The sequence below is a fragment of the Cricetulus griseus genome, chromosome 7 (assembly GCF_003668045.3).
Source record: "Cricetulus griseus strain 17A/GY chromosome 7, alternate assembly CriGri-PICRH-1.0, whole genome shotgun sequence".
Classification (NCBI taxonomy): domain Eukaryota; kingdom Metazoa; phylum Chordata; class Mammalia; order Rodentia; family Cricetidae; genus Cricetulus; species Cricetulus griseus.
This window is the reverse complement of record NC_048600.1, coordinates 122,457,506-122,467,668: the sequence shown is the minus strand read 5'-3', so window position 1 is coordinate 122,467,668 and position 10,163 is coordinate 122,457,506. Positions and strand designations below refer to the sequence as shown.

The 10,163-nt window shown below is 48.7% G+C and overlaps 1 protein-coding gene across 1 annotated transcript in view; it reads left to right on the top strand.

Moving 5' to 3' along the window:
• Positions 1 to 656: 656 nt before the first annotated feature.
• Wipi1 (WD repeat domain, phosphoinositide interacting 1) overlaps positions 657 to 10,163 on the top strand; it is a 37,402-nt gene continuing 27,895 nt past the window's right edge. Inside the window, exons 1-3 of the mRNA XM_027425823.1 lie at positions 657 to 736; positions 6,308 to 6,390; positions 8,335 to 8,504. Coding sequence (XP_027281624.1) covers positions 657 to 736; positions 6,308 to 6,390; positions 8,335 to 8,504 — 333 coding nt within the window. The remainder of the gene's footprint in view (positions 737 to 6,307; positions 6,391 to 8,334; positions 8,505 to 10,163) is intronic.

The following is a 10,163-nucleotide window of genomic DNA, read 5'->3' as shown; positions in this document are numbered from 1 at the left end:
GCCGGGACGCTCTGGCAATGAAAACACCACCACGTGGCCTGCAGCCTTTGCCTCACTCACCTTCGACCAATGGCAAGCGGTGTCTCCGAATCGGGGGGCGGGTCGTCAGCAACGGTCCCGCCCACTACCACTACCGACTGGTCAAAGAGCTGGTGGCCAATCGTGGCTGGCTGAGGAGCCCCCGGTCCTGTCATTTGTTCAGTTCCCGAGATGAGAGGCGGGTGTGGAGAGGGGGCGTGGTTAGAGGAGGGACGAACAAGTGGATCCGGACAGGACCTGGTTGGCTCAGGACGGGGCTAGAGCTGGGAGGGGGTGGGGCTGGGCACGAGGGGCGGGGCTAAATGAGAAATGGGTGGGGCAGGTCCAAAGGGGACTCAGGTAGGGCTGGAGCTGGGAGCGGCGGGACTCGAGGCAGGAGCGGGGGTAACTACGATGCGGGCGGGGTCAGGGCCGGGCTGGTCCCGGTGGAGCCGCAGCTCTAAGGAGAAGAGTCTGGGAAGGGGCGGGGCCAATCGGGATTCTGATGGGCGTGGCCTGTCTGGGGGCGAGGCCGGGGCGGGGCCGAGGCGGCAAGCCGGCCGACGGAGCCGGCGCGGGCGGGCTGCTGAGGTGGCTGTCCCCCGCTCCAAGCTGCGGCTTACCGGGTCGAGCCCCCAATGGAGGCCGAAGCCGCAGACGCCCCTCCGGGTCGTGTGGAGGCGGCGCTCAGCTGCTTCTCTTTCAACCAAGACTGCACGTAAGCCACGGCGCCAGCCCCCTGGCCAGGGAAACGGGGGACAGAATGTCGCCACCAAAGGGTGTTGTCCTGTAAGGCAACTGGTGGCCAGCCGGGGCCGGCGCGCGGACGGTACCTCGGTGGGGCAGCCTGCGTCGCGGGGTTGCTCAGCAGTGGGGCTTGAACTCATCCAGGCGACCCCTCCCTCCACGCCTGGCGCCTGCCAGAAGGGGCTGGCCAGGGTGACCCGAAGAAGTCAGCAAGGAGTAGGGGGGAGGGGGGCCTTGAATGTGAGGGACCTGGTGTGGGCCACCTAGTGACCGAAAGGGAGATCTGGGACCAAAACAAAGGCGAGGGGAGGAGGGAAGGTGCAACCTGACTCAAGAGAGTCGGGAAGATGGGGAAAACTTTACCATTTGCCCTTGAGTATCTCAACGTGGCATTTGGGCAGGGCCTTGGACAAAGTAGCAGCCTATCCCTGTGGCCAGCCCAGCCCCAGCAACGGTGCATCTTTTGGGCTGGTCGCTTTGGCTGTAGGAAGCTTTTCTTTATTTCCTTGGCTGTGTTTTCTCACCGTCCACCCAATCCCAGGAATCTCCTCCGGGAAGCTCGGGAGCTCTTTCTCAGTCCCAGACAGCTTCCCATCCCGGAAGGAGGCGCTCCACCCTGTTGCTTTTAAGTGGATCTTTAATGTTTCACTTTGATGGTCAACATTTAGACTTTGGTCCACGAACAAGGAGTTGCTTGCCTGTGTTCTAGGCTTCTGCAGGATGATCTTGGAATCTAAACACAAGTTTGTTTCCTTCCCTGTTTTCGTGGACGCCAGCCTGGAGACCATATGGAATAATCTCTTTGGAATGTGGAGCCCTGAAGCATCAGGCAGCTAGGGCAGGGATGGCCACTTCCCAGTGTCCCACTTCCGGCTGTACCAGTTTCTGCCTTGTTCCTTGTTTGGAGTCAGCTTCAGGCTCGAGCTTTGGCTCCTGGTGGCTGAGCTGTGCTAATATTGAACATTCGGTGGTGTAATTAAGGCCATAAGCAGCCCCGATTTCCATTCCCTTTGTGTTTCTGTCTGAAAAGCCCTGCTTTGAACAATATGTCTTTGTTTGAAAAATCTGTATGTGTAATCATGTAATCGAGTAACTCCACAGCTTGGTTGGATGAGTGACTCTCACGCTGCCTCTGACCACAACCCACAATAAAAAGTGCATATTACAACATCTCCCAATAGCCAGAGATGTGTAATAATATTCACAAACTATTAAGTGTGGTACACTCTGGCATTTTCTTGGTATTTTGTTCTCGTTTTGTTTTGAGTCTGTCTCCTGTAATCCAGACGGCCTCGAACTCCCTAGTAGACGAGGATGAATTTCAAATTCTGATCCTCCTGTCTCCTGTTCTGAAATGCTGAGATTATAGGACGTTTTGCGGTGCTGGGGATGGAACCAGGGCTTTATGCATGTCAGACAATCACAACTGTGTGTGTGTGTGTGTGTGTGTGTGTGTGTGTGTGTGTGTGTGTGTGTGTGAGAGAGAGAGAGAGAGAGAGAGAGAGAGAGAGAGGAGGGAGGGAGGGGGGAGGGGGGAGGGGGAGGGGGGAGGGAGAGGGAGAGGGAGAGGGAGAGAGGGTGGTGCTTCGGGGTACTGAGTGTAAGACTCAATGTTTCAATCAACCTTAGCAAAGACTCTGCCACTGAGCTCCATCCCAGCCTCCAGGCCCTGGATTTTTACATATTTATTTGTTTTTGCTATAACCTGTTGAGCTGTTTTGGGGATCCTCTCAAGATGAGACTCAGATACATGAGAGAACAGATAAAATTCTGAAGTTTTGTAAGAAACTTTTGCAAGAGTGTATGTCTGTCGAAATGCTAGGTAATGTTTTCCTTCCCAATTGAGCATAGGTTAAAGAGGGGGTTAGTTTACTTACAAGTAGTAAATGTAGATTACACTTCCTGATATTATTGGATTTGGGAAGCAAATGTGAAGGTCTATTCTAGTTATTAAATAATGCAGAGAAACAGTTGAATAAGAATGCTGTTTTTCAAAAGTGCAAGGTGCTTTGAAAGTTTACTTCCTTGGTCCCTCCCGGAGCTCTGTTTTCCCAGATGAAGGCTCTTCTGGGCAGCACTGGTCACCTATAAATAAAGGTCTTGTCACAGTCAGTTGCTTGGAGGCCTGGAGGGTATGACATTGAATTTTAAAATAAGTCATCTTCCTTGCTGGATGCATTGGGGGGAATTGGTGTGTCTTTTTCTGTGTGTGTGAGCTGAGCTTGGGATCTAGTCTTTCTAGAGAATGAAGATGAAGAGAATTAAATTGTCAGATACTCATACTTAATGCTGTGAAGCTGGGCCAGACACCTTAGGTGTATTTTAAAGCTTGTGATCCAGATTTGTCTCCAGCTCCACTTCGATGAGCAGTGATGAGAAGTTTGCTATTGTAGAAAGGACTTACGGATGAAATAAATAAATCTGAAGTCCTTGATTTAGAGTATTTCAGAGTCATACGGCAATCATTTAGAACACACGGTGGTCATCCTAACCTCTTCACACAAACACAACCCTTCTAGCAGAGTGTGGCAGCTTGTGAGGAATCCTAGGTACTCCTGAGGCAAGTATAGAAAGATCACTTTAGCCCACAACCCCGGAGGCAGCGTGAGTAGCAGAGAGAGACTCTATCAAAACATAAAATGAAGAAACAAAGAAGAAACTCATTTGTTCTAGAATCAGAACTTATGCCTGAAAATTATGGTTTGAACTTCTTTATTGCTGTGTGTCTGTATACCTGATGTGGACGGGGTCGGGGTCACACTGGCCATATTGCACATGTGAGGGGGAGAGGCCAACTTTGTAGAGTTGGACCTTCTCCCTCCACCTTTTCATGGGGTCTAGAGTTCAAAACCAGATCACCAGGCTTACAGTCGAACCACCTCACCAGCCCTCAACACCTGCTTTAAATTGCTGAGTCTTTTGGTTAATTTATTGTTGCTGTTTTGGGTGGTTTGTTTTGTTTTGTTTACATAGCCCTGGATGGCTTCCAACTGGAGCTCTACCTGTCTCTGCCTCCTCTCCCAAGTGTTGGGATTATACATCTCTTTTAGTTTTGTTTTAGGACTCTATAGTGTCTTTTTTTTCCTTACTTGCAAGCTTTACACCTTCAGTTTACAACTAAATGTGCCTGCGCTTAAATGAAGAAAGTTTAAAAACCATCATCAGTGATAGGTGGTGGCGGCACACATCTTTAATCCCTACACTTAGGAGGCAGAGGCGGTGGATCTCTGTGAGTTCAAGGCCAGTTTGCTCTACAAAGCGAGTAGAGCTTACGGTTCTCCTGATCAGCTTTCGAGGGCTGGGGTTATACCTGGTCACTCATTTTGTTTTCATCATGTCACCGAGGATACTTGGTGTCCTAGTTTGCTTTCCATTGCTGTGATAAACGCTGGAGCCAAAAGTAACATGGGGAGGAAAAGGGTTTAGTTCATGTTATAGGTTACCGTCCATCATGAAGGGAGGTGCAGGGAGTACAGAACCCTAGACGGGAGCCCGGAGGCAGCAAGTGAAGCAGAGCCATGGAGGAGTGCTATGCTTACCAGCTTGCTCCTGCTGAGTCACTCAGTTTGCTGTTTCAGTCAACAGGGACCACCTGTCCAGGCATGGCACCACCCACAGTGGGAGGAATCCTCTCACAACACTTACTAATCAGGAAAATACCCCGCACCAACTTACCTATAAGCCAGTCTGATGGGGAGGCATTTTTTCAGTCAAGGTTCCCTCTTCCCAGATGACTGTAGCTTGCTTGTATCAAGTTGAGAAAACCGCTAACCAGTAAACTCGAAAATTCATGTGTTAAAAGTGGAAAATTGGGGCCGGGCGGTGGTGGCACATGCCTTTAATCCCAGCACTCGGGAAGCAGAGGCAGGCGGATCCCTGTGAGTTCAAGACCAACCTGGTCTATAAGAGCAAGTTCTAGGACAGCCTCCAAAGCCACAGAGAAACCCTGTCTTGAAAAACAAAACAAAAGGTGGAAAATTGGGGCTGGGGTGATAGCTGAGTCAGTGAGATATAGATTTGAGCCCCAGACTCTATATAATGTTAATAGTAATGATTACATCAATCAATCAATAAAAAGCTGGATGCAAGCCAGGCGGTGGTGGCTCATGCTTTTAGTCCCAGCACTCAGGAGGCAGAGCGAGTGGATCTCTGTGAGTTCAAGGCCAGCTTGGTCTACAAAGCTACACAGAGAAACCCTGACTCAGGGGGGAAAAAAGCTGGATGCAAAGGTGAATGTTTGTAATCCCAGCTCTGGGGAGGTGGAAACTTGCAGATCCCCTCAGCCATCCACTGAGCTCGTGCGCCCACATACATACACACAAACACATAAACCTGCGTATGCATGAACACACACACAGTGTGAAAATTAGTGTTTGGTTTTTATTTTACTTGTTGGTAATAAAGCTTTATAGCATAAAGCAGTTCCCAAAGCTGGCTGCAGGTTAGAGAACTTGAATTTTAAAAACAAAACAATTAAGCTCTCCAATAGAGTTCCTAAATCCATATAGTTAGTATTTTTCATAGAAGCTGGTGGAAGGAAGTATTTTAAATGCACTGTGTGTTCATTTTCTGCTTGTTAACACTTTATTTATTTTGTGTACATGCCTGTGGCAGGGTACAACTGGTCGGAACTGTTCTCTCTTTCCACTATGTGGAGCTAAAGTCACCAGGCTTGGTGGCAAGTGCCTTTCCCTGCTGAGCCATCTCCATGCCCCAGTGTGTATTTCTTCTATTAAGCAAAAATAACTTTCTGTTTTAAGGACAGAAAAAAACTGGTGCTGGAGAGATGGCTCTGTTGGTAAAGTGTTCCCCATGAAGTGAGGGCCTGAGTTTGAGTCTTGGCACCTATCTAACAGGCTAGGCATGGAGACTGGAATCCTAGCATGGTGGGGATAGAGACAAGAGGACCCCTGGGGCTTGCTACAGCTAGCTTGGGCAGATCAGGGAGCATCAGGTTTGGGAAGAGACCCCTTCGATCACAAAAAATAAGGTGGAAATAAATTGAAGACACTGAGTTTGTTTCTAGCCTCCACACACATGTACCTGTGTGAGCGCACACACACACACACACACACACACACACACACACACACACACAGAGAGAGAGAGAGAGAGACTTGCACACACCCACACACTCATATAGGAGCATGTACTCACACATAATGATAATTACTCACCCCCTGGTAAAGAGCTTCCCAAACAAACAATAAGACGATCCCTCAAGCATTATGGAGGTGGAGATACAATTCCTGTTCCTAAACATTCCTTTTTTCCTGTGCCTGCCCAGCTGGGAAAACAAGACCTGTGAGAGCTTTGGCATTTTGCTTGGTGACAGAGCCCAGGAAATTTCTATCTCTTAAAAAGTCTCCTTTGACCTTTTCCTCATGACTATCTGCCAAAGCATGCCTTGCCTTGAGTAGGTTATCAAGGATCTGAGTCCTGAAGATGTCTGTTTACCTGTACATTAGCTGCCTCTGGGGAAAGGGCTGTGGTTGGGATTCAGTATCTGTTGTCATTCCTGTGATGTTATCATCTTCCACAGATCCCTAGCGATTGGAACCAAGGCTGGCTACAAGCTGTTTTCTTTGAGTTCTGTGGAACAACTTGACCAAGTCCATGGAAGCAGTAAGTGTGTGTGTGTGTGTGTGTGTGTGTGTAGGTCTGTGTTAGGAAGAGGGGTTGAAGGGACACCAAATCCTCCCCCCTAGACTTCAATCCCTTTTTTCCCCATTAATTTTCTTCTTTTTGGAGTCCTGGGTATTGAACCTACCAGTCTCTTAAAAGTGCCCCACCACCAATGCTATGCCCCAGCGTAGACTTCAGTCTTGAGCTTCTGGTTTCTGTCTTAGCCATCAGCCTAAAGAGTTGGTGTTGTGTGGATTTGAATACAAACCATTGTCTGCTCTTGCATAAAAGCCACAATGAAGCTCTTATTGAAGTTTGGCAATAACTTAAGTGACATTTTCTTCTTTGTAAGAAGAAAGCCCTTGTTTGAAATCATATAGTTGGTGCTTTTCTATATATCTGTGCTCATGGTGATCAGTTTTTGTCATTGTCAACCGAAAGGGGCACTTGTTGCTTCATTTTGCTGTTACACTGGCTCTGTAGCCTATTGACACCATCCACTTAGTAGGGATATGTTTTGTATGCTTGAATGAAGTAACATGGTCATATCTGCATAGCACATATTAAAGGTGTTGAAGTATTCCTAGTGAGTTATTTAAAAAATAATTCCACTTATAAATGTGACTGTGATTTTTCTCAGGGTAATAATTTATGCTGTTGCCATAGCAACAAATGCTTCACCTCTGCATTTTCTGGGAAGAAACTGGTTTCATAAATAATAACTGGGGCTCCTAATTTGTTACTTATTTAGTATTTTTTTTTTTCAAGACAGGGTTTCTCTGTGTAACTTTGGAGCCTATCCTGGCACTCGCTCTGGAGACCAGGCTGGCCTTGAACTCACAGAGATCCGCCTGCCTCTGCCTCCCAGGTGCTGGGATTAAAGGTGTGTGCCACCAATGCCTGGCTTAGTCTTCGTGTGTGATAGAGATGTGTGCATGACAGGGTGTGTGCCCATTCACATGTGTCCATCCTCACCTCCCACGTTGGGGCAGAGATGTCTGCTGTTGTGTATCCCCAGGGAGCTGGACCCTCAGCTCCCAGGGATTCTCCAGTCTCTGTCTCCCATCACATAGAACACGGGATTAGAGACCTGTGCTACCACATCAGCTTTATATGGGCTACAGGGCTTTGAACTCAAGTCCTCATGTGTGCATGGCAAGCACTTTACCCACTGATCCGTCTCCTTTGCCCTTGGCACCTAATCTATTTGCAAGATATTCTGATCAAATCTTTTTATTATTAACATCATTTTGTGAATATTTTGTTATATATGTGTATGTCTCATGTCATGTTCCCAGTGGGACTTCCCTGCAAACAAGCGAGAAAGACATGTGACAAAATGGCCTCAGAAAGACCCTGAGGCCTTGTCTATGGTACTCTGGAGTCTTAATGGTATCCCTCTCTTCCTGCACCAAGTATGGTGGTGCACACCCATAAAACCCAGCATTCTGGAGGCCGAGGCAGAAAGGTCGTGAGTTCAAGACCAGCCTGGGTTATAGAGCAAGAATCTGTCTTAAAGTGGCTAGGGAGGGGTCTGGCAATATGGATCTTGATGCCAGGCCTCACAACCTGAGTTCCTTCTCCAGGTGTCACATGGTAGAAAGAGAGAACCAACTCTCTTGCAAGTTGTCTTCTGACCTGTGTGTGCGTGTGTGGTTAGTGGGTAATTCTGCCATGCATACCATGCATTGGCTCTGGAGATCCTGGCTTTCTGTCTTAGTCATCCTTTGCTTTAGGTTTGTGGAAAGGTCCCTGAAAGTGTTACCCCTGGAGATGGTTAAAGCTTGTTGTTGGGGCCAGGGTGGGTCATTACTGATGGAGGGTACTCTGTAGCGAGACCCAGAGACATGTGTGAACCAGCCTGTGTGGTACCCAGTGTCACAAAGTCCAAAGTCTTTCTTCAAGAGGCCATCTGGGAGACCTCACTGCTGTTTCTCCTCACAGATGAAATCCCCGACGTGTACATTGTGGAGCGCCTCTTCTCCAGCAGCCTGGTGGTGGTCGTCAGTCACACAAAACCTCGGCAGATGAACGTGTACCACTTCAAGAAAGGCACTGAGATCTGTAATTACAGCTACTCCAGCAACATTTTGTCCATACGGCTGAACCGGCAGGTGAGGAGGCGGGCTCTGTATGGTTTCTAGGCTTCTTCAAATTGGAACAAAAGCAAAACATCTCTAAAGATGAATGTCTTTGGGCAGGCCAGATGGCTCAGCAGGTAAAGGCACTTGTCACCAAGCCTGGTAAGCTGAGCTCAGTCCCCACCACCCACATGGTGGAAGGACAAAACTGACTCCTGCAGGTTGTCCTTTGACCTCTGCAAACACTCAGTACATGTGCATGCACACACAGACAGAAATAAATGTGATAAGATTGTTAGACCCCTGGAAAACTCAGGTATCCGGGGTCCCAGGCCACGACCGAGGTCACCCCAATCACCAGGCAGATTCGAGAGCTTGCTGCAAACTGCATGAGGCTTTATTGTAATTTAAAGAGCTAACCCCATGTTAGCTTGGGTCTTTCACCCACCAGCCATGGCGGATGGCTCGCAAAGACAGCTCGAACTGCTGCAGAGAGAGATCTTGTAGGGCAGCGTAAGGGAAGTGTCTAGGGGTACGCACAGGCTCATGATTGGTGTGCCAGGCTTGGAGGGCTTGCCCTGTGTTGATTGGCCAACTGGTTGTTATGGCCCATAGGCCCTCCCAGGGTGGTTGCTATGCTTTCTACGTCATTGCTGTGCACTTGTCCGTAAAGTAGACCCAGGGTCGTAAAGCATAGCCCCACCAGCTAACTTCTGATTGGTTCCTTGTCACGAGGCAGGCATCTGACTTTCTAGTATCTAGGACAAGGTCAGACAAGCATGTGTTCGGCCGTTATGGCTGCCGAAAGGGGAGCTGGTCCCTTCAAGATGAATGTTTTTGAGATATAGCTCAGTGTGCTTGCTGGGACCTGCCAAGACCTGGACTTGATCCCCAGCTCGCCATAGACAGGGCAGCATGGTGGTGTGAACCTGTGATACCAGGATAAACCCAGGAGGGAACCTGTGATGCCAGCACTCAGTGGGTAGAGGCAGGAGAATCAGAAGATCAAAGCCATCCTTCTTGGCAATATAGCAAGTTTGAGCCTAGTGTAGACTACATGACACCCTGTCTTAAAAAAATATATAAAGCAGCCAATGTCTCTAAAACTAGTATCAAGTGTTGTAGATAATTTAACAGAAGCTTAACTGTGGGCTTGAGCTCATGGGTGAAGTAAAAAGGCCACCTACTCTGTGCATCTTCCCTAGTCAGAGAGGCTCATGTTGGCCCTCTGGCATTAGTCATTGCCTGGCCCAGCTCACCATCTCCTCTTGGGGCAGGCTGGGCACCAGAAGATAGGGTGGAGCTCTGACACAAGCCTGTCATATGAGCTGCCTAGGGACATTAAAACGAGAGGAAGGCCTCTTCCCTGTGTTGGCCCCAGGCAGTTAGATTTGTTGTGCACAGTGGCCCTGCCCCAGAGAATGGCACACCTGAGACTTGGGTGTGGTCCCCCAGGTCAGCTCTGAAATCAGTAGGTGAAACTGACCTTCTGTTCTCTATGTGGCCCCTCCTGGTCGGTCAGCTACACAGTCTCCTGTTTCTGCTTTTGGAGCTAAGACTCATCCCTTCCCTGCCATGCCGAGGATTGAACCTAGACATCTCTCAGTTAAGTGAGATCTCTACCACCAAGCTAGCACTACAGCTCTACCACCATCATCTACAGCTCCTCCAACTAACCCTTCAGGGTGTGTT